Here is a 25,333-nt window from a genome sequence, read left to right as displayed (position 1 = left end):
TGTGGTGGTGTGTGTGAGTGTGGTGGTGTGTGAATGGTGGTGAGTGGTGTTGAGTGTGAGTGGTAGTGGTGTGAGTGTGGTGGTGTGTGAATGTGGTGTGTGAGTGTGGTGGTGTGTGAGTGTGGTAGTGTGTGAGTGTGGTGGTGTGTGAATGTGGTAGTGTGTGAGTGTGGTAGTGTGTGAGTGTGGTAGTGTGTGAGTGTGGTAGTGTGTGAGTGTGGTAGTGTGTGAGTGTGGTGGTGTGTTTGGCGGTGTGTGAACATGGCATTGTGCACACGTCAGTGCCTGCCCATGGCACATCCCCCATCCCCCATTCGTCCTGCCCCCCGCCATCCCCCATTCGCCCTCTTCCCCACCCATCCCCCATTCGCCCTGTTCCCCACCCATCCCCCCCTTTGACCTGTCCACCCATCCCTCTCCACTGGCTCCAATTAAGGCATTTAATGAGCAGAGACTGATTCAAGCACGGTGGACAGGCACGTGCGCTCCACCAGACGCAGGAAGTGATGCAGCGGGGGACGGAGCAGCCTGCTCACTGGAAAATGGTTTATTCACACCTCTGAAGCAAGTCGTTCACTGTGCAAGAGGACGGACATCCCACAGGGAGCGGTGAACTACCACAGCCATACCTGGCTTAAGTACGTATCTCAGATACGGTTATATCTTTATCCTGGAAAAATCAGAAAACAAATTAAAAAAATTTTAATTGACATGTGTTAACTAAAATGCACACTCATATAGAATAAGAAGTTTTCTCTGAATACTGGTGAAAAAGTAGATTCTTTTAAAATTCTCAGTAACTGGCAGGAATTTTACTCTAGTCTAAAGAGCGAAAATTGTTCAATTATTTACTTGGCCCAGGTCTAGTCACAACACAGTTGGCAGCCGTTTTTAACCCCAACATCTTACATGGCCTGCCACCTCATAACGCCAGATTGAGGTTCAAATGTTAAATTATTTCTTTCAGCCTAAAAGAGAGTCAACAAATCTCCCTGGCAGTGGAAGCACACAGCCGAAGCTCTCAGAGGGCCGGCGAGAGGTGTGTCATCACACGGGAGAGTGGCATGACGGGGGATATTAAAAGCCAACCCTCGTGATTAAAACTGCATGAACCCCTGAACTCGTCCTGACTCCCTGACACACGGATGAACCGAGCCAAAAGCATCATGGCCCCCCGCCCCCCCCGGTGAAAGTGTCAGCCAATCAGAGAAGAGAGAATGGGAGCAACGACGTGATTGGAGGGGACCAGTGAGGTTCGGTGAGTAGGTTCAGGAGGAGCCTGGATACCACCTCTAGAACGGCCAACCTGGGTTAAATCCCCTCATTTAAATCCCCTTACTTTAATGTCCATGACTGCATGGGGTTCTCTCCTGAAAACCACAACCAAGAGGTTAAATGTGCAGTCAGGACCCGTTATAAGCATTACCTTGCTCATGGCACAACTGACACAGGACACAAAGACCTCTGAGAGTCACTGGCCTACTGCTTCCATTGCATTACATTTATTTAGCAGACGCTTTCATCCACAGCGATGCACAAAAGTGCATATCAAGGTGCTGTTTCCCCGTGCCAAACGCAGAGGGAGGACCGTACCTCAGCCACCCCAGTGCTTCACTTACACGAGATACAGTACAGACTCGGCTAAATCACCTATGTGGAATCACTTCAACCCTTTTACGTGCTGGTGATGTCTGAAAAGACTCGTGGAATGTCAGTGGCACCACAGGAGACGATGCACTGGTCAGTGAACGGAAGGCAGAAGGTCAGTTATCCAACACCGAAAAGAAGCCAGGGAGGGAGTGAGTGAGAAGAGGAAGGAGGAAGAGAGTGAGGGAGTGATTGACAGCACCCTGCTGTGGGATGTTCTGGGGGGGGGGATCCCCCTGAGAGTGTCCTTATCAGTAAACAGCGACTGTGTGGCAACAGCCACTCAAATATTAATGGCGCCCGTTCCCCCTGACGACCACCGCGGGGCAGCGGTTCTGACACGCCCAGACCTCCGTGGAGAGCCGCGCGGCGGAACGGGTCACGGGGGTGAGGGCCGAGTCCCCCCCCCCCATCCAGAAACCATCCCATCTCTCCATCAAACGTCCTGCGGGAACTCTGGCTGGAGTTGGGCAGCATGCTATGAGGCGCAAAGAGAGAAGGAGCCAAACAAAGAGCCAAGCATAACCTTCTCCTTCTTCCTCTCCTCTCTCTTTCTCTCTCTGTCCTCCTCTCGTCCAATCCCATCATATCTACGGTGAATAGATAAGGAATTGGTGCTTAACCCCAGGGAGATCAATGCTAATAATATCACTTTAAACTCTCAGTCTTCGCTCCCTGCCGAATATTAGAGTTAAATTGAAAAATGATGCTGATGATTTTTATGGCGTCTTTAGGAAGAGGAGCGCAGCCGGGCGAAGAGCTGGCAGCCTTCCATACCCCTGGTGTTTATGGTTCTTGTAAAGCGGACTTTCAGCTTTTCAATTCAACAACAAACTGCATTCCCCCCCCCCCCCCCCCCGCCCCGCCCCCGGCTGTTTCATCCCCACCGGAACGACAAAAAAAGTGGCCATTTGCCAGGCCGCAGGATCTGCGGGAGCGCGTCAGGCCCGGCTCCTGGCGCGGATCGGACCCCCGGCTGAGCGCTGTAAAGTGAGCGAGCGAGCAAGCGGGAGTAATGGAGCTCAAACCGGCGCTCTCCTCCATCACACCACTTAGCCCCTGTCTCCGCTGAACAGGTCCGGGGGCCATTGATGGGCGTCCATCGGGATACAGGGGGGGGGGGGAATGGGGAGGGGGGCTCTCTCCTCTCTCTACCCGATCACTTAATTTCATATTGGTCAGCAGCAGAACAGGGAAAACAATGTTGTTCAATCCAGTTAACAAGGTACATTTAAATGAAATCTCCCTGGGGGGTATGATGTCATACCCTGTATGATTGGTTCTGAAACACTTTTGTTGCAGCTTACATCTTCAGATCCAGCCAGACATTAGGGTGTCATCCACGCAGACTCTACCTACATGCACAACACAAGACATTCTCTTTGTTCTCTGACAAAATTTTACCGTTCTTGCAGACACTAAAAATTACACTCTCACAGGATGGCAGGCCCCGCCCACTCAATTCCCAGCATGCACCAGGGACACTCAGCTCCCCGGGGGTACCCCTGACTCGCCGACCTACTAAGCTACAGTCCCTGTCTACGCACCCCCTCAATTATTCACAAGGTCATTTTTCTGGAGGAGGTCTGTTTGTGCTGCTAAAGTGTGCAGTCAGACAGAGAGCACCGCCCTCATTCATTCACCGGCCTCTGTTCAGCCATTCCTCACTATTCAAATACATAAGGGGCTTGAGAATGTACATTCACCACTGAAACACATGCAGTTAATACACGCATTTAGGAAAAATTCAAACCAAGTTTAAACTGGCATTGTACAGTACCGATGACTATTCTGAAATATTGGCCTGTATTCAAACATTTGTCCTATGTAAAAAAAAAAAATCTCACAATATCGCTTATCACAAGAACAAAATCATTTGTTACAGGCTGTAGGCTGTGATGAAAACGGCTTTAACCAAACTGCTAGCAGAACTGACTGTAAAAATCACTGTCCGTTGAATATTACACGAAATGGGAACTGCTCTGACCTTACAAATACAGACAGCTCAATAAATGACATACATTTTCACACCAGCTAAACAGCACCTCATATCAGTTGGCAGCGTGCTCCTCCTCTCTCATTTTAATGCAGCAGCAGTAACCCTCCAACCCATTTTACACCATTTCACCGTTCCAGACCAAAGCAGCAGACAGAATACATGCTTTTAACTGCACTTATTTCCATCCATCCATCCATCCATCCCATTACCTAACCTGCTTATTTTCCTGGTCAGGTTCACGGGGGGTGCTGGAGCCTATCCCAGCATGCACCGGCCAGTCCATCACAGGGCAACACACACACTCACACCTAGGGGCGAATCAGAATCTCCAACTGACCTGACCTGCATGCCTTTGGACTGTGGGAGGAAACCGGAGTACCCGGAGGAACACGCAAACTCCATGCACACTCTCCCCGGGCAGGACTCGAACCAAGGACCAACCCTGCGCTTATTTTGAACCTGACAATAGCTTTTCAATATATACGATGACTGGACGCATGCGGCCATCAAGGCTGTGGGGTGTTTTTTCTTTTTTTTTTTTCATTGGCCTGGCAGTACATGTCTGACATTGACATACAACAGTTATTTCACTGGCTGGGCAGGCGGCTGTCGCCAGTGCTGTTTTTAAACAAGGCCACGACGGCATGGGGTGAGTAAGGACATCCTCAAATAGGCAATCCGCGTACAGTTGGCAGGAGCTGATTCCGAATTCGCCATTTAATGAGAAGAAAATGTCAGATCCTTCTCGTAGGTGTAACGAGGCGTGGGTCTGCTGTGCGTTTCTACAATGGGCCTTTTGCCAGCCATAGAACAAGAGAAACAATTAAGCCACTGAGTTAAATACCAACATCTCCAGCCAAGGGGACTAATCATACTGTTAGCATGAAACTGCAGGGGGTGATGTTGCCTTCCATAGCAAACATGCTCACATGTCTGAACTCCATGGGGGTCATAACAATTTTCATAAAACGTAAGAATGCAGATATTTGAAACCAAAAATATCCATGCATTATTCCTCACTAAAGTTGGCATGAGCGCTGGTCTTACAGGTGCTGTCCTCCGCATCTGGGTTTTTGTGTTGGTAAAAAAAAAAAAAAAAGAAAAGAAACAAACTCAAGTTCTTTCCACCCATCTGGGTCTCTGACGTACTGTTTTGACTTCTGACGTCTCTGCCTTTGTTGCACAAACTGCTCGATAATGCAAAGCCGTGCTTAAAATATACATATACCGCTATAGGGGGGCGGGGGGGGGGAGGGGGTGGCATGAGTTGGCAACATTGACATCCACAGTGCAGCGGAGGACGAGTGATGAAAGATTCACAGAACGATCGGTAACTGCCCCCGAGGAAGGACGCTTGCCCTCTCCCTGCCAGGGAGGCGTGGGTGTCAAGCAGAGGCGATAGCCAGCGCTGAACGGTGATGAAAGTTTAATGAAATTCCGGAATTCCCTCGCAGTGCCTCACGCGGTCACTCATTCACCCGCGCGCCGGCTCCGACACTCAGCCGCGGCTCCGCCCGTCGCGGCGTCAGCATCGCTCGGGCAGCAGGGACACCTCCGAGGTTTGGGCCGGTCTCTTTCTGGAATCCGTGTGTGTGTGAGTGTGTGTGTGGCAGAGCCTCGCGCTACAATCCGTCAGCCTTCTTTATGAGCCTCCTGAAAACCCGTTTTGCACGTTGGAAGCACTTTGGAAACATACTGAAGTGTACTTTGAAATGTCTTCTTCTTGTTCTTGAGGGCCAAGCAGCAAACCTGCCGGAAGCCCATCGTATCTGTAGGAGTTATTATATCGTCTGATGTTTTGCTTATTTCTGGCATGTGTGTCTGATATGTTTTTACGAAACTTCGCACTGTAGTCGAAGGTTGCAATTTAGGCACAGTGTGAGTAAGTTAGCATTTTTGTACGTTGAAAACGTCTTTTCCTTCCGATTAAATACACATTTAAACCGCGCCATTTTTATTGTCCGGGTGGAACACACATCTCATTGCGCTGCCATAATGTGTAATGGCACTGGTACAATTTTTCAGTTATGAGGCAAAGAAGAATAATAAAAAAAAACGATATTCTTTCCAGAGCGATAGAGAAATATTATCCTCAACAATAACCGCTTACTCCTCCAGAACCGTCCGCTGTGTGGACACAGGTGAGGTGTCACCAGTAATGGGAAGTTATTAAATTACCAGTAGAAGAACAAAACACAAAGAGAGAAAAAGAGAGAAACAGAGGTGGGGGGAGGGGGGGGAGACAAGAACAGAGATGGCCAGGATGTTACAGCAGTGATTCCCCGTGCTTTTTTGAGTTATTAAATAAAGACCATGAAGTCACTAATGGAGAGTTGCATTATTTATTATTTTGCTTTTATGTTTTGTGTTTATCATTTTATGTCCTGCGCCCTGTGTTTCAATACCCATCTCCCCATTTCGTCATTCCCACACTGGGAAGGCCACATAATGAACATAATGACTGATGACATGACAAAACAGCTCTGAGGAACACACAGAGCCGAAAGGCCACGGAACATCACTGTCTTCGCTGGCGTAAGGATGCGAGACTACCTGTCTGAGGAAATTGGTCAATCTAAAAAATTCCACTTACTCACACGTAATGCACCAATGCACACAAAGAAGCCAAGAAATCTAATTATAAATAATGGTCAGTCCCATCCATTAAAGAATGTGGAGGGAATGCAAAATAAAAAATAAAAACTTTGTTTTTTTGCAGCGGTGAGCACAAACCTATGTGTTTTATAGATCAAATATGACACACGAATACCCAAGAAGAAGTAGAATGGTAGTGAAGAGGACAAAGACAGACGGTAGGCTGAGGAATGTACATGGCATTGACTTTGTCTCAAATGAACTACGATGCCCTGAGGTCGAGGATGAGGCTAAATATATCACTGTGATACAGTATCTACAAGCCTGAAATAATGGCAGGTCAGAGGAAATAATAATAGGCTCTTCCATGACAATCCATAACCCTGACTACGCCGCTGAGGGACGTCATCCGCGAGGAACGGTTCAATGAGACTTGAGAGACAACAGAACGACACCGGTGAGCACCCCCCCCCCCCCCAGGCAGACCAGTCTGGTGCGCACCAAGGCCCAAAACCGTTTCAGTATTTCATGCCAACTTCCGCTCTTAAGTATTTCCTCAACAAAACATGAATGACATCATTTGATATGACATCTTTGATAAAGCTATGAGCGACAGCTAAACTCTGCACAACTGCGCAAGTATTTATGGTAAACATTTTTACTGAGGACCGATACAGGACCGAACCAGCCCTGTTGTACTCTGTTGTTCAGAATATCGCCAAAATGGCTTTAATGCAAATGGAACTCAACTGCAATAACGCCTTTTGATGGCCAGTTTCCAATTCCTTCTTGTAAAAAAAAAAAAAGGACTAATTTCTTTGTGGGGTAATAATGCTGCCATTGAAGATTTTCAAATGTGTGGTTTAGAAAGATAAGCAAATATACCCCATGTAGCGCGGACCGACTGAACAAATTATCAGAAGAGACGCAGCAGCGGAATTTTGGTGGAAATTTGGTCAAATCAAAAGACCAAAATACCACTATTGAACAACAGTACAGCAAAAAAGAAACAGCTTGAGAACACGCTGTTCTAGTTAAGAAAGGAGGGGCACGTCTTCCAGCATAGAGCAGTGCACTTAGTGCTTTTGATGCTCTACCAGGAATATTGACTTTTTTCTGTAAAAGCAAGGTGGAGTAATTTTAGAACAGCACCCTGACAGTGTTGTATAATGTGTAATTTCACAAGGTCATGATTTTTGGAAGGGGTTTTTTTTTTTTTTAGGAAATGAGAGGCAGCCTGTTTGAAATGCAGAGCCATGGACAGAGGGCACAGTTCTAATGAAGGGGCACAGGAAAAACACAGATTTGAGGTATATGAGATATGAGGCGGGAGGGGGGAGGGGGTTCCTGTGAACAAGACCATAGCAGGGTTCCAGAATTTAGTCAGGATATGGTAAAAAAAAAAATGCCTCCCAGGAGTTTTTAGTAGATGAGAGGCATAAGCATTGAAGCACAAATAAGCATGCAAACAGAGATGAAGCAACAACACAGCATACCCAAGCATGACGCACCAGCATAAAACTCATTTGTTCCATCCTGAGACTCATCTATTTACCAGCTGATGTCATAACCATGAGATGGGGGGGGGGGGAGGGCAGTGGTTATCTCGGTGTTCCAAAATAGAGTTGGCCAATTATGTGCCCATCCACCTATGACACCATCCATCTTCTGCCGCATGTGTATACCACTCAACAGAAGCACACGTGCATCTATTATGCAACTAACCGACATAATGCAGCTCATATGGGAGTGTGACAATGCATGAGCTGGACAGCAGGGCAGACGTACGCTCAGAACAGACATGAATGCCAACCACTGTACATACACCCAGACGAGAACACTCAGAGCTGCACCTTGCGTAACTCTGTCCATTAGACCTTTCAGACAGCTGAGATGCAGTTTTACAGCACCGCTCCAGAGCAGAGAGGCAGAGTAGCATAATGGCCAGGCAGCTGGGCGTGTAGCCCGTGAGCGAGTTACTTAACCAGAACTGCATCGGTAAATCTGAATAAAGGGACACTGTATGTAAAAAAAATAAAAAATAAATAAATAAAAATGTAGCCTGTTTAAGTGCTTCTGCTAAATGCCTGGACATAAATTTGCATTTAAATGCACTGGCCAGTCCAACGGCCTGCACCTGGATTGAAATGGAAAGCCCTTCTCCCGCCTCGCGCGCTAGCCTTCACCGCAGCCCGCATTAGCATCTTCCCATAAAGACGACAGGCGGCTGGCGCGCATACAAACGGCCGTCAGAAACACGCTGGCGCTTTAATAACCTTCCCGTGATTTATAACTGCTCTGTGGCCCCTCCAGCGCTCTCTCTCATCACAGTACATACCAGAGACACAGAAAGAGCGCTCCAAATGATTTTATGTCCCATCTCATATAAATTTTCGTTCCTCGTTTGTACACGCCGGTGCAACAGAGCGGGGCCCCGTGACCTCACTACAACCGACCAAATAAGAAAGGATTACGAGAGCACGGTGATTCCGTTCAAAACTAATTACCAAGATGGCGGAGAGACGCGGCTACAGCCAGTTTATCTCAGATTATCGGGGGGAAACAAAGCAAGGGAGGGGCATGCTGGGGAACAGCATCTCCTGTTTTCCATGGTCATTAAGCTATCAGATTCTCCCCAGGCTACGAGTAAGGAGCTTAGGCAGTCTCGCAGCGGGCTGGCGTACCAACGCTCGGCTGCCATTGGCCGATCAGGAAATTTCAGCAGGAAACAATATTACCCCAGAGAAAATGCATCATGGGATTATTAAAGGAGCGTGTGTGTTGGGGGAAATAAAGACATTTCCAGAGCTGGACCCCAGACACATTTAGGATGGAGCAAATATTATGGGGGGGGGCAAGCAAGATGGAAGATAACCACCAATGACACAACTGTCAGTACTCGCATTTCAGCCACAAATGTATACAGTACTGTGCAAGAGCCTTTCTTTTATTTACTTTCCAATGAAAACAGCCATTAAGTGCAAGTTATTTATTCTTTAGAGTCAGAAAATACAGCAACAAACATATATTTAACACAAAATTACATAAAAACCTCCACAGCTATGTACAATTGTTTGCCTTTGCTGTTATTACAGCTTCCATTCTTTTCGGGAGACTTGCTTTGAGTTTTTCCAATAAATCTGCTGGGATATTCTTCTTGTAAATACCTCCAAAGTTCAGTCTTAGAAGTTGGTTGCATTTTCTGCTTCTCTTGATCCAAGTAATCCCGAATACATTCAATGATGCTGGGGTCTGGACTCTGGGGTTGCCAGTCCATTGTTTTGAGAACACCAGCAGCTTGATCTTCTTAGCAGTGTGCTTGGGGTCATTAACTTGCTGTAGAATGAATTTTCTCCCAATCAAACGTTGCCCAGAGGGCACTGCATATGTTAAGATTTGTATTTTTCAGCATTCATGATGCCTTCAATCAAAACCAAATTACCAACTCCAGAAGTTGCACCCAGACTTGCACTGATCCTCCACCATGCTTGATTCATGGTTGTAGACATCTTTCATTGCGTCGGCGGCATACATACTGCCTTCCCTTACTTTTGAAAATCTTTTTGAAAATTTACACTCACCGGTTCACAAAACCTTACTACACAGGTGTCCAGTTTTGGTGTGCTGGTGCAAATTCTCTTTTCTTTTGTTTATTTCCTTCTCTCAGTAGTGGCTTATTGACAACCACACATCCTTTTAGACCCATATTGAGCTGTCTTGTCACAGTGATAAAGAAATGGCAAATCTGCATGGCAGCTAAGCTGTGTTTGGGTAGTTGCTTGTTTGAATGTTAGTCACTTCTGAAGGCAAAGGGTTCCAACATAACACCACTGAAACTTGTTGGCTTCAACTTGTTGTTGATTAGAATGATGGAAGACTTAAAGTGGTAGTCGGCTGCACAAAAGTAAGTAGACAAATACTGATAGATTTGATATTGCACTTCATCCTTGGTCCATGACTTTGTCTGATTTAGTTCTGCCACTTCCAATTTCCTTTGTTTGAAGACTTGCTTATTTGCTTGCTCTCCAGCAGCCGTTAAATGTTTTTCTCACAAATATTGCATTTGACTGATCAGCGACCACAAGCTGGTACTACAAGCACCACCCCAACAGTTTGTGGACCATTGAAAAGCACTATCTCTCCAGCAGGTAGAGAGGGGGATAGGAACCATGCCTCAGGAGCCAAAATCGGGCCAGTTTCCAGGAGGTGGCAAAACCGAAAAGTTTGTGAGTTCCAGAAAAAGTTCCTGAGTATCCAGAAAAAGTTCCTGAGCATCTGGAAAACGTTCCTCTGTTGGAAAAGGGCCAGGAGACTTTCACTGAAATCCTTCGCAAGAGCAGACGAAGAAGATGAAGCAGCTGCAGCGGAGATGCTAATGAGCAGTCAAACTGGGAACTGTTCAGACTCATCAGCCATGGGCGGGGGCGGGGGGGAGGGGGGGTTTGGTTTCCTCAACCGTGCTCCCACCCACTGAGCTAACAATTTTCGGTCCGCAGATTTGCCGTAAACTTGGTGCGCTGAACGTCCGCAGTGTCCACCTTCGCATTTTGACATTCAGTCCTGCAGGTAACGGCGCCTCCTGCATGTTTAAATCACACGGTTCCTTTAAGTCTGGAGCCGTTATCCGATCCGATCGGAACAGAGCGCCGCTCCCCTTCCACGCCGCTCCCCTTCCACGCCGCCCTCAATGGGGGCTGGCTGTTGGGCGCCATGCTGACTTTAAAGGGGGACCCGTCCGGGATCTCCAGCAGTGCCAATCTCTGCCGTGCCATCTCTGGCATTCCGGGGATTGCTATTCAAAGGAAGAAAGGACGTCCCGTGCCATTTCTTATCTCAAAAACAGAACACAAAAGACACGGCTGATGATATCCACCCAATTTCTCCCGCGGCAACACCTTTCCCCAATCCATGTTTATTTTTGCAGGTCTGTTTATCTCAAAATGCCAAGCTTGGTGCCCCCCCCCCCTCCCCCCGCCCCCACCGTGCCAACCTGCTCCCATACTGATGAGTCACAGACACTTTAAAGTACCTGCACAGCTCCACCGGGAGAGCCACTATGGCTCCCCTTTTTCTTTTTAAAGTCCCAGTTTCATGTTAAGCTGCGGAAAGGTAGTGCAGCATGTGGAAGCTGCAAGCCACATTCCAAATCCCCACGGGGGGGCCTCCTCTACCTTCTCTGACAGGGAAGGCATGTAACTTGCAACCCCCTTGGGGGCCGCAGTACATTCTCCTGCAGGGACACTACACGGAAACTGAGCTCATTTGTGCCTATTGTTTTTCCACCCCTTGACAATCTAGTCGCGAATAAAAGATTGTTGCTGTACCCAAATGCCCCACTATTCATTTCTGCTGTCAGCCTCCTCATGCAGATATTAATAACTGCAAACTCCAACGGGGCGAACGGTCTGGGGTGTGGGGGTTGGCGGGGGCTGTTGTGATGGAGATCACATTGCCTCCTCTTTTTTTTTAATTATCGGCTTTGGCAACAGTATAAATGTTAATTTATTTTTGAGTGGCAGGTGTAAAGCAAGAACTTATTCATTCTTCCTACCTGTCACTCTTCTTTGTCCCGCTGTGTTGGGGTATAATTTAAACTCACAGTCGACCTCCTCCCCTCCCAGAGTATCACTTCTGGTCTCATTATCCCCCAAACTCAAATTAAACAATTAAAGCTGTCCGTTACTTTGATGGACACACAGTGGAACCAGGTATTACGCCTTATTAGCTTTTTGATGTCAGGCTTTGACTGAAGGACTGACTGATATTATCAAGAAAATGCATAATTTTCCCCATGTGTTAAAAAGCATTTATCTATCCGTACATCTATAAAAAGGAAAAGGTACGGTGGGAGGTCCCTGTAAAAACTGCTATTAATTATCTAATTAGCCTCAATCAAAGTTCAGCTACATTTCTTTTGAAAAGCTCATGAATGACAGCTGAAGGCCGCCCTTGGATCCATGGATGAAAGCCCGTACCATGCACTAATCTACAAATGAACTGAAATTGGTGTGTATAGCTAAATAGAGAACTGATCCAGGGTAATTGGTGAGAAGATAGGCCTCCAAACAACCCAACCAGCCCTCAAAAACCGAATTTTCTACCCCTACCGTAGTTTCAACTTGGTTGGGGTCTGGACCATTAGTGGAGTTAATTCTGTTTTTGGTCATTCTCCATTAACATTACCAGGAGAGGACAGAATCAGGGCTGCAGAGGGGGGACCCTGGTTGCTCTTGACACTGACAATGCAGCAGGTTGAGAGTCCATTCAAACCACAGGATGGGTTGAGATGACCTGTTCTCTCCCCTCCTCTGACTGCCAAATTTGACATGCTCACCTCAACTCGCAGAGGGGAACCTCAGGACAACTCGGTTCACCTCTTGTCTCCCCTCATTTTAAACTTGCCCCGGCACGTACTCCAAATACGCGACAAGCCAGCTGATGAGTATACAATCAATTATTTAAATGCTTTAGTGAGTGGCAAAATAATTAGAAAATGGAAGAGTAGAGGCAATGAATGAGTGGAAAGAACAAAAGTGCAATATAAAGCACTATCTACAGCTGAAATGATACTGCTGCAGCAACATCTGAATGTGCTTAAAACAGCACACACACACAAGCACACACACAGACACACATGCACACACATAGACACACACACACACAGACAAACGCACACACATATGCACACAGCATGTGAAATAGGTTTCAAGGTCTTGTAGCAGAGGTAGCGACCCTGGGGGAATTGAACTGTTGATGAGCTGTTCTTGTCATATTCTTACATTCTTGTAAAGCAATGCATACATATTTTTCAAAATGTCACGACAGACAGCTATAATTGACATTCACTATTGCATTTCTTCACTGATTTAGCTTTCATGAATAATGATGTGCCAGCTCTAGCTAGTCAGTCAAACAACTTGCAGTGTACATAGCTACAGAAAACTAGCATTAGAGGTCTAACAGGATTACAGAAATCAGCTAAATAATATAAAAGACAGAGATATACTGTACGGATTGCCTTTGTAGCATGATTGACTTGGAAAGTTAGCTAGATAGTCCATTTTACAGCTAACCCCATAATTCTACAGCTAATATTATACAGTTAAGTTTGTCTCTATTGCATAAAGACTGGGCTAAATTATTAGAAAGGATATGTGTATCACAATGTTCTTGCAAGAGTCTACACTGTCTTGAGTATCTTGCCCAATGAAACCCCCAGGGGTAATGCAATACTGAATTCAATCTCATCCATTTACGTTTATAGTTTACTTAGATGATCGATTTAGCGCTACTAATGCTACAGTAGCATCATAAAGCGGATGGACAAACAGGACCCAAAAGAAATCTCACCAAATGAGTAAAATCAGCAGTAGCCTGAGGCTTTTCTCTAGTATTTGGTACAGTAGCTGGAGTTTTTTGTGTTTAGTTTTTTGTAGAGTCAATAAATCATCCAGTAAGTCCAATATCACAGCAGTAGTATGCCCCACAATAGTAAAAAGGCATCAGCAAAAGTCAATATTTAACATTTACAACCTTTAACCTTTATGGCCGTATTGATAAATAAAAAGTTATTGTGGTAGGACACTTTGCAAATGATAATTATATACATATTTATTTGTCTATTTATTGATTTCTTGTCTTTTGAAACTGGGTCAGGTTGCAGGAATTCAGAACAATCAAACCACGTCCTTTACAGGAAGTGGCACCCTGGTAGGAACTGCAGCTTGGCTCCAGACTGGTTTGAAGCTCTTCCAGCCTGGTTTGAAGCTGGTTTGGAGATGGTCAAACTGCCAACAAGATGGCTGAGATAACCACCATATTGGCAAGACCATGTCCAGCTGGTGGGCCAGCTTGGTACAGACAGCAGCTCATCACCAAAAGCTGAAGCTGAAACAGAACCTGGTTCCAGCTAGATTCCAGAGTTTGGTGGCTGGAATTTCCACCGAGGGCAGTGAACTGCAACGCGATGGCAGGACGCTATTGTGGCCTCCGGCTATTTTTATAAATACTTCGAGGGAATGGTTCACTGCCCTGACAACGAGTGCTTCAGCCGGATAGACGCTTATCCGTAAAAATGAATCGATTCAGGCCGTGCGTGTAATTTAGCGGATTTCCCCGACAAAAGGCTCGCGCCGAGTGCGATACTTCCAGGGTACGCGTGTAACGGCTGATTATTTAAACGCGACGTAAAATCTCAAATTGCTTTTCCGCTAGTTCTCTGATTTGTTCTTTTCATGACCTTGTTGCTCATCGCATGGCGACTCTTCTCTGTCAGGTTTCATCTTCCTCTGTGCCTCATTCTCTTGGCCTCTTCTTTGGTTTACTAATATCGAGCCTCCCTGCTCTATTTGTTGGTCACTGTATCCACTCTTTGCTCTGTTAGTTTGTATCTCTGACCACTCAGGGGGGGTATACGGTTTTATTTAACAGCATCTGTGCAGTCAGAAGTGTACCCCGCATTCCATCTTCTGCTAAACAGAAAATATAATATGCTACTTCAAGCTGCATTGATGTAACTATGGAGAATTTGATTTCTCTCAAAATGGAGAATCAAGATTTTCTACCTCTGCAATTCCATACCTCAACCCTCACTGGACTAGCAAAAATGTCCTGAAATACTGACTTGGGTTTAGACTCCAGAACTGTCATAGTCTTCTGCTGTAATTACAAGGAATTCACATTTTGAGTATATCAGATCGCTGAACTATTTATTTATTTTATTTATTTAATGTTTATTTGATAGGGACTACATACAAATGAAGGTAAATCCGGATTTTCAATTGATTCAGTTGATTGCAGACCCAATCAACACGCAGCCTCCAAACCTTGTTACTGCACTTCCCTCTCACTCTTCAAAAGGCCTGTCATTTAATCATACTTAACCCTCACTTAATCTGTTCAAGTATTCACTGGTCGGTAACAATGACACTAAACTCTTGTTTTACTCTATTAAATTGAGCTATGATTCCCTTATTAAATGTTTTAAGTTGAAACAACGCTTAGTAAAATTACATTTAGGCTTTTACAGCAGAGAGACACTTTTTATGATTCCCTAATAACACTGGTCAGAATGGAGGTGACAAAGGGGAAAGCGACCTCTGTTACACTCTGGAGTCTGAGTGTGAGAGAAGAGGCTCAAATATGAAAGAGAAAAAGGGGGGGGGGGCTTGGAGAGAGAGAGACAGAAGGGGGATGGTTGAAGGGAGCCCTTTGATCTCTGGCAGATGAAGTTCAAAAGAACAAAAGAAGAGGAAGAAGGAAAGCGCTGGAGAGAGAAAAGGTGTGCACTCAGTTCCAGAGAGAGAGTGAGAGAGAGAAAGAGAGAGAGAGAGAGAGAGAGAGAGAGGGAGAGAGAAAAAATAGACTAGAGAAGGCCAGGATGTTGCTGCAGTGATTCCCTGGGCTTTTTTAGAGGAGTTCTTCCAGACTCCAAAAGCAATTAACATCGATCCACTTCTAACAAGCCTTTTGTCTAACCACAGCGGCCAACTCTAATGTTATTAGTGTAACACAAGGAAGACAAGCAAGTTGCTTCATTCTGCCTCATACACATCTTATAACTGACAAGTCAGAATGACATATTTATTGATCTCTGCACTCCCCCATACATGGTTTCAAATTATCAGCCCACCAGCCACCTACACACAGGTAATCCCCTTACATGCTTACCTTACAAAGATGATTTTTCACATTCTGATGAACTGCTACCCCCAAGAGAGTCACCAGATATAGTTGATGCTGTTGATAGTGTTTAGCAGCACTGTAGAATTATGGTTCAGGAATGGGGGTTACAGGTTTCACTCTTAGGCAAGGCACAGTCACTGTAGCCTTTGCCCAATGTGCAAAATGGTTAGAGAACTAGGCTTGGAACTCCTAGGTTATAAGTTTGATTGTCAAGTGGGGTACTGCAGTTGTATCCTTGATCAATCTGAATTTCTTCAGTAAAATATCCAGCTGTATTATGGATTGTATGTAAAAGAATAAGTTATATGCTGACACCTTAATGAGTGCATAGTATTTCATGCATATTTTTAAATAGTTTTCCTGTTTCCATATTTGAACATGTGCAAAAGTTCTGAATGCTAGGTGATAATCTGAAGAATCACTCATAAATGAAACAGCAACTACGAGACCCTGACCAGGAATAAGCGGGTATAGATAATGGAAGGCTGAATGGACACTGGGCCTGGTTTACCTTGGAAGATGGCAGCGTTCTGTATGATCAGGAGCTTTAGCTGGGCGCTGGAAGCCTGCAAACTGGACTCCATGTCCTGTCGAGCTGCAACCAGGTACCTCTCCTCCATTCTCCGTGAGCAGCACGTCAGGCCCTTGGCTTGGCATACCTGCAGGTCAGCACCTGGCCAGCAGAGGGCGGCAGAGAGGGGTGAAGGGTCAGTCAGAGGTAGCTTCATAAATGTTTCTCCAACTTTGATATTTCTGCTAAGTTCTCCATTCAATCCACCCTACCCCCCTGCCCTCCCCCCCACCCCACTCCCCCACTTCCAAGCCCCAAGAGATCTTGTTTACCTAATGATGTCTGCAGTTACACGAGCAGTCAATTCACTGATTTTTCTCGGAGCTGCGAGCCAATGCAAACACGCTTCATGTAACGCAACAAGAATCTATCAGTTTCCCTCCAGAGAGGAGAGATTTCCCATGCCGGAGACTGCACACTGAATGTTCAGTTAAATTACTGCGAGTCAAATGCCTTTCTTCCTCACAATGATACCAGATATGACAGTCAACCTACAACGGAAAAATTAGGGTGTGATTTTTTAAAATGTATTCAGTGAGCGTAGCACCATTTTGTCAACATACTTCCCTCCTGTGCCTCCCTCCCCTCCAGGGATTATGTCTGAAATCTCACGGTAAATATTCCAACAGACAAAGAGAAAGAACTGTGTGAGGTATTAATTTCCCCAAATCTCTTCCTCAGGTTGAATGTTGAAAAGGTTGAAAAGACTGAAAAATGGGTGAATACATGAATACATTGCGCAGGGATTAATTGGAACATTGTGCTTGCCTCAGATTAACAAAGTGATTGAAATGGCAGGAGACAACCAGATGTACACAAGCCAGACTGAGACTTCTGAAGGCCATTTATCAAGAGCAAATAATTGATTTCACAGACTTCTTTTGTGTATGAAAACATTGAGCCATTGAGGACAAACTGAAGAGACAATCCAGATGAAAACATTCATCCTTCAAAGACTATTTTGTATTTGAAAAGTTTCTCTGTGTCAGTGAATGAAATAAGAAAAATGTGATTTTTTTTGATTGAGCTCCAAGGATGTTTAAATTATTGGTGTTAACTGGCCCCTGTTTTGCATTTATGCCTGAAGTGTAAGCTGACTTTCTTGGATGCTGCACCACAAAACTAGTTAATTCTCAGGGTCTGTGTCTTTGTTTTAAAACCAGCTTTCACTACTTGTGAGGAATAAAGTTGAAGTAGAATTTCCTACAAATTATGTTTAATTTTGAAATAATAACCTGATTTAAATCATTTTGCCCTAAATTATTTTATGCAAAGGCTTATTTATGGGTGTTTCGAAAGGAGATGATTTGCTGTACCTGTATTAAATATCTACTGCTGAGCTTCTCTCAGTGTTTAGCAGTGCATAGATGTGAACTGAACTGCCCGACCTCAGGCATCACATCGTTCCGAAAGCAAACATGAGTAAACAAAACTTTCATGAACTCCAGCTCCTCACATCTCCACAACTAATGTTGAAAACTAAAGAGGGTATCACAATGCATATGGCTAAAAATAATAACAGAAAAAGGCCTGAGCACAGGAAATGCCTGGCCTTCATCCTGACATGGCAATATTCCAATAAATTAAAAATTACATATTCTGTTTTTTATATTAGTCCTTTGCATTTCACAGTTTTCCTGTAACATAACTACAGGACACTCACTTCCCTTGCAAGCATCTGTGTCTGCCTGAGTGATCTTTATTCAGCCTGCTCTTTCTCAATAACCCCAAGGTGTCAACCCACTGCTTATTCATCTTGTCGGGTGTATTCACGTGAGAATACACAATGGCGGGAAAAATCTTCCCTGATGTTACCGTAGAAACCACAGGAGAAAATAAAATCTGAAAAACCACCAAGATTAACATGTAAGGAAAGATACCCCGGGGGACTCTGGGTAAATGAGTCCCTGGTGACTGCGGCTGAAAGTGACACACGGCTGATTGACTGCGTAAACAGACATGAGACAGGACAGGAGGAGAAGTAGGTGAGGGAAAGAGGAAATGCTGGGTAAGACTCAGAGGCAACTGAGTCACAAAATACAGACAGACAGAGGAAAGGACAACACAGGAAATGCAGAGCCACACAGATAGGCACCCTGTACAAAGCCAGGAGACTGAATCACACAGGGAACACATGCTCACCAGCCTCCCAGAGATGTGAGCACGGGATTCAGAGAGACATGCACTACCACACAGAGACTGACACATACACTAACACACAGAGACTGACACATGCACTACCACACAGAGACTGACACATGCACTAACACACAGAGACTGACACACACACTAACACACAGAGACTGACACATGCACTAACACACAGAGACTGACACATGCACTAACACACAGAGACTGACACATGCACTAACACACAGAGACTGACACATGCACTAACACACAGAGACTGACTAACTAACACGACACACGAGACTGATGACTGCACTAACAACAGAGACTGACACATGCACTAACAACAGAGATGACTAAACTACACCGAGAACTGACATATAAACTAACACACAGAGGAAACGACAACAGATGCACTACCACACAGAGCACTGACAACCTGGACTAATCACACAGAGACTGACACATGCTACACAACAGAGACTGACACATCACTACACACAGAGACTGACACATGCACTAACACACAGAGACTGACACATGCACTAACACACAGAGACTGACACATGCACTAACACACAGAGACTGACACATGCCCTAACACACAGAGACTGACACATACACTAACACACAGAGACTGACACATACACTAACACACAGAGACTGACACATACACTAACACACAGAGACTGACACATGCATTAACACACAGAGACTGACACACACACTAACACACATAGAGACTGACACATGCACTACCACACAGAGACTGACACATGCACTAACACACAGAGACTGACACATACACTAACACACAGAGACTGACACATGCAATAACACACAGAGACTGACACATACACTAACACACAGAGACTGACATATAAACTAACACACACAGAGACTGACACATGCACTAACACACAGAGACTGACACATGCACTAACACACAGAGACTGACACATACACTAACACACAGAGACTGACATATAAACTAACACACACAGAGACTGACACATGCACTAACACACAGAGACTGACACACACACTAACACACATAGAGACTGACACATGCACTAACATAGAGACTGACACATGCACTGACACACAGAGACTGACATATACAATAACACAGAGTCTGACACACACACTAACACACAGAGACTGACACATAAACTAACACATAGAGACTGAGACACACACTAACACACAGAGACTGACACATACACTACCACACAGAGACTGACACAAACAGTAACACAGAGAGACTGACACATACACTAACAAATTTTGACACTGATGGAAATTGCTCTCATAAGTACATCATGAGCTGAAAGTGGTCATCAAACAGTTTAAAAAAAATTTAAATTCCTGTCTTGGTGCTGGGTTTCACACATTGCGAAGGACTTCTGAAACTAACCAAAACATTACAAGAGCAAAATGCAGCAGGATAAGAAGGGGAAAAAAAGAAAAAGAGAAGAGAGCTGGCACTAAAAGCACAGTGTAAGCTGAGGAATGCATTGAGCGGCGGCAACGAGGGCTTATTTAATCTGTCTGCAAACAGCTATCAGATCAAACAATGGCGGCTGCGCGAATGAAAAGCAATAGCAGGCCGGTTTCATAGAATCGCTCGGCTGAACAAATGCAGCGTATCAGGCCACGCTGTACATAATATCTAATGATGGAATCTAATGGAACAGGCTGGTGGGGTAGTAAACAATGCTGCTTTATCTGTCATGTCTCGAACACAGACAGGTATATTTTTCAGTCTGTGAGTCTATAGAGGGCCTTTTTTTTTGCCCCGTTTTCGTCAACTGAGTTGAGGCACCGCTTCTTTGATCAGAAACTTTTTTATTTCTATTTTTTTTCATAAAATGGACTCGCGTGACTACATCATTGACAAGATGGCTCCGAAGTCACTGCAGTGTGTTCAGGAAGTGACAACACAATTGCCCTATTTCAGAAGGTCTCTGGTGTGTGGGTCCAGAGCCTCCGGTCAGCATACACACCCACGAGAGATTTCCAATCTCTGCCCCGCCATCAATCACTCTCCCTCCTCCTTTTCATCCTTCTGTCACTTCACCCCTTTCCTCTGACCTGTTCCTCTTTCTCCTCTCTCACCATTCCCTCTTGCCACATTTCACTCTCTTCCTCCCCTCATTCTTTCCCTCCTTTTCGCCGTCCCTCCTCCTCCCTCGCTAGAGTACAGGAACAGGCATCTCTTCTGCCACGCAAGCAAGCCATAAGCCAAAATGGGCTGACTGACCTGTTTTCGTCACTAAGTATGATGCAGGCCATGTTCACACTGACCCCGCTCAAGGGCATATCACCCATATCACATTGGGTGGGACCTATTCAAAGTGGTTTCATACATTTTTGTGGGAATACCTGACCCTGTATTTCTTAAAAAAAACTAAATGCAAATGCTTTGTATTTAAGAGTCTGTTTCTTGCTGTATGCTTGTTTTAATAAATATTTTTTAGTTTTGTGCTGGAAAGCATTGATTATGGATGTAGACAATGATTAGGCCAGGAGTGACCTCAGCGTTTACATGACGGTAATGTCCATAAAATATTCCATGAAATGAATAGACAAAATCGCACCCACACTCAGCTGTATCTTAAATGGGGCAAATGTGAACAGGCTTCTTTTTTTTCTCACCACAAAAAACACGTACACATATCTTGACAGCTCCAGTAGGGACACACTGTTCAGTATTCATTTATCATTGTTATATACAGTATAGCATGCAGCATAATATTTAACAAACCCGGAGAGTTCTGGGAATGGGTCCTGCAACGCCACACTTTCCAGTGCCAATTATGCAGTAATTTGTATGCAATTTGATTTGAAATAAAATGAAAGTAATATGAGATATTAAAATGCTGAAAAGATCCTTAGGGTTATAAATTATAGATTCAGACAGATGTGGTGCTTCTCAAGTTTAAGAAATGTTATTAAATCCAAAAGAAAACCCTAGCTAACCTAGAAAGATTACACTAAATAAACCTCAAATGAGTATATAAGATGGTTGCACACTGGTATTTTGATTCCTGCCCAGTTTCACATTTTATTCAATTTCATTTTTATTTGTATAGCGCTTTTTACAGAGAAGTGTCACAAAGACGCTTTACAGATTTTAAGATGGCTCTATTCGTAGTCTTCTTGTTTTATAGTTCTGTTGTGGCTTGTAAAGCTACTCTGTAATTTATAAGACTCAAATCAGCAGGACTGTTAAGTTCTTTGCCACCAGTTAAAGAAAGGGGACTTTAAAAGAAAATTCCACAAAGGAGCTATTGTTTTGAAGCACAACTATAACATAGCACGGATAGACCAAGGACAGTCAGATAGAGATAGATAGACAGACAGACAGACAGACATGGATAGACAGACAGACAGACAGACAGACAAACAGACAGAAGACCAAGGACAACTTGCTTCTGCACTTGTCTCTCCAGCCAGTCATGAGGCCACAGTCCCTTGCACAAGCTGGAATGGGCAGTTCGGTGGTATGACGCGGGAAGGGAGGGTGAGGGGCAGGGCAACCTTTTAAACCAGAAGAGCACAGGCTGGCCATCGGTCAGCTCCTCGGTCAGATCGAAGACATTAAACAGAAGCACCCCACCGCCAGTGTGACATAGGTTCAGTCTCATTAAGGGTACAGCAAGCTTTCATGATGCTGAGCAAACCGAACCGCGGGGACCGCTCCTGCGAAAGGTCAGCTCCATATCACGCATTTATTTTTACAGTCCTGCTGATAGACTTGGTTGCCATGGTACTGCATTAGGTTAAAATCTGTCAGTCTCATTTGTAGTATAAACACAGGGGCAGATGATGCGCGGTCTCTTGTTCTTTCCAAAGGCTGGCTGGAGTCCCACTGTGGAAGGAGCCCAGAACAGAAGGCCTGACACCCGCCCTCCTGGACACAAATTGCCAAAACTCAGCTTCAGAAGATACTGCCACAGCAGGCCTAAATTATTTGTACGGCCATTTCTGTTTTGTTGCTCCTTCATCACTGTTTGGTCACTGCATGCTGTTAAAGTACAGTCAGATAGACAGACAGACAGACAGACAGACAGATCCACACAATCTTTGCTGGATGAATAAAATAAAAACCTTACAAAATATAGCAATCACAGTAAAGTTCTCCTGTAGTTCAATTCTCTTGGCCCCCATACATTCTGCAGCAGGGATGAACCAATTAGTGATTGGGTGGAGGGATTCATTCAGAACCACTGGCATAAAAAAACAGGCTATTCTCTCACCAATATCGATGTAAAGACTGGGGACCTGGGCATGGAGGATTTAGCTAGTTTTTCTTCAACAGAATGCCCAAAGAGCGACTCTTATGCTGTTTCATGGGCTCATCCAGTCTCATGAGCCTGGCCCAGTCTCAGAGTTAAAATGCGGATCGGATTAACCAAAACGAGTGCAGGTTTGTGTGCTTTTGGGGGTAGAATAATAAAAGGTGTCCATTAGCGCTTTTTAAGGCAACCTTTAATTTTGGTTTTTAATCCGCCCCCCCAAAATTCATATTTCTGAATTTCTCCTTTCATCACCCTCACTTCATACTTCTCACCTTCTCACCATCTGCAGCATTTTTTATATGGATGCATCTTGGAGGAAGAGACGAGAAAAATCAAGCTCTTTGGACCTGGGCCCCCTGGCACCATATGCAGCTTGATTAGCATTCAGTGCTGCCTTCCAGCTTCTGTCTGCTCCTGTCACAGCAACACCACCCAACCCCCCCCCCCACCCCCACCCCACCCCCCGCCCCATATCCTCATCTACCCAAAAGCTAGCCCTCAGGTCCTCCCAACTCCACACACTCACTTCACCACCCCCTCCTCAGAACATCACTACCTCTTTCCAAACCCTTGGCTTCCAATCAAGCCTTCCACAGCAACCTGCTGAAGGAAATATAACCACAAGCCACCTATTTCACTCCTGGAACGTTTGCGAGAAAACGTTTAATTTCCCATTGTGTGTCTCGCGAACATCAAAACATGATGTCACAGATCATAACAGGACACCTTTTCTGAAAAGTGTTAAAGCAGAACACACTTTGCTAACATAGTCGGTATGCATCAACAAAATAACACGTGGCAGTATCAGATTGATACTGCACTGATTTCACGTTATCCCCTGAAATTGATGTGTCATACTCAAAGGCAAAAAAAAAAATCATAAAACGTCTTTGTCATAAGTTGTTATAGTTTTCGTTACTTTATTCATTTGGTTACCATCATGGATTGCATATGAAGCAGCAATGAATAAAAGAAAGGAAATAACTGCTCGGGAATAAATGTGTTACTGTTCCCTTGTTTTGGAGCAAACAAATTAATTTGTCTGCAGTGAACTGATTACCCATAGGAATTTCTTTGAAATTCACTTCCATTTGCATTTAACAACTCAGTTCACACCTGAGAGATACATCAGTAGCAGAATGACAAAGCTAAATTTTTTAATTAAACCTATCAGAAGAAAGGGACAGAGACTGGGACAGCCACAATGTTGGACCCAGACCTATCATTAAGGCCGCCCAGATTCATTTGCAATACATGACAGAAATCTGTGTTCAGCGCTCCGACGCTGGCTTGCTATGCTACAGCAGAACTTGGGCGAAGGACATTCTCCAATCAGGCAGGAAGGAAGAGCCACTCGCTGTTTTCTGCAAATATCTAAAAATCCATGTTTTCACCAGTAGCCTCAATGTTTCTGTCCAAAAAACAACAACCCCGTTTCTCCCTTTATCTCTCCGGTCTTGAGGCACGCATCTCGACGGGGGCGCTCCTACGATTACAACTTGCGTACCCCGTAAAACGTACTTTCACAAGGCGCTTCGGGCTACAAGCGTCTGCCAAATGACTAAACTGTAATAGTAGATGGTAAATTGGGGACGACGCCCCCTGACACTTGTTGCCTGGGCTAATTAAAATGGACTTGAAGTCAAAGTCAGCCGCTTCTTCCCCCATCATTCTTGAGGGATGTTAATATTGCCGGAGGACGGTGGCCATGATTCCCTGGAGAGCGCGTAGCCACGTTCCTCACCCCGCCTGCATATTCGCAGTACATTTAACATCGGTTTCTAAATATTACTGCCGCTCCACCTTTGCCAAGAACACGAATTGCTGATGAGGGAAGGAGGGAGGGAAGGAAGGAAGGAAAAAATAACCTTCAACACTTCCCCAGCCTAACATGACACTAAAACATCCAATTAGCATTTCCAGCCAACTGTGATTAAAATGCAATAAAAAAGCATATATGGATATAATGAATCGCAGCACAAGCAACAGGCACAACAAGAGAACCAGGATTTCTGGACCACACTTCCAGTCCGATATACTCTATAGCATAAAAATGCAAAAAAATAAATTAATTCATTATTTTTCATTCCTCTCAGCTCTCCAAATCAGAAGAGAAGTCAAAGGTCAAAGCTAATGCAACATTTTTTTACAATCTTGATTTAAAAGGACATAACTATTTTGTTTTCTTTCACTAATTAATAGTGCCTAGCTTTCTCCCCCACTTGTGCTGTTGACATTTGGCGAAAATACCAGTATAGTAATGGCTCATTGTATATATCAAAGTGAGTGAAATCTTTGTTTTGAGCGTTACAGTTGCAAATCAGAGAATGAGTTACTGTCCCAGAACTGTGTCTCGGTAAGCTCAGTTTGAAGGGACTTGTCTGAAAATAAAGACACGTTCAA

At 44.7% G+C, this 25,333-nt stretch overlaps 1 protein-coding gene across 2 annotated transcripts in view; it reads right to left on the bottom strand.

Moving 5' to 3' along the window:
* The window catches only part of gpc3 (glypican 3), an 83,543-nt gene that overhangs the window by 55,436 nt on the left and 2,774 nt on the right, over nt 1–25,333 (bottom strand). For both annotated transcript variants that reach the window (XM_064326257.1, XM_064326258.1), the window contains exon 2: nt 16,437–16,598. In XM_064326257.1, coding sequence (XP_064182327.1) covers nt 16,437–16,598 — 162 coding nt within the window. The remainder of the gene's footprint in view (nt 1–16,436; nt 16,599–25,333) is intronic.

This window comes from Anguilla rostrata, chromosome 3, assembly GCF_018555375.3.
Source record: "Anguilla rostrata isolate EN2019 chromosome 3, ASM1855537v3, whole genome shotgun sequence".
Classification (NCBI taxonomy): Eukaryota; Metazoa; Chordata; class Actinopteri; order Anguilliformes; family Anguillidae; genus Anguilla; species Anguilla rostrata.
This window is presented reverse-complemented; position numbering and strand designations above follow the sequence as displayed.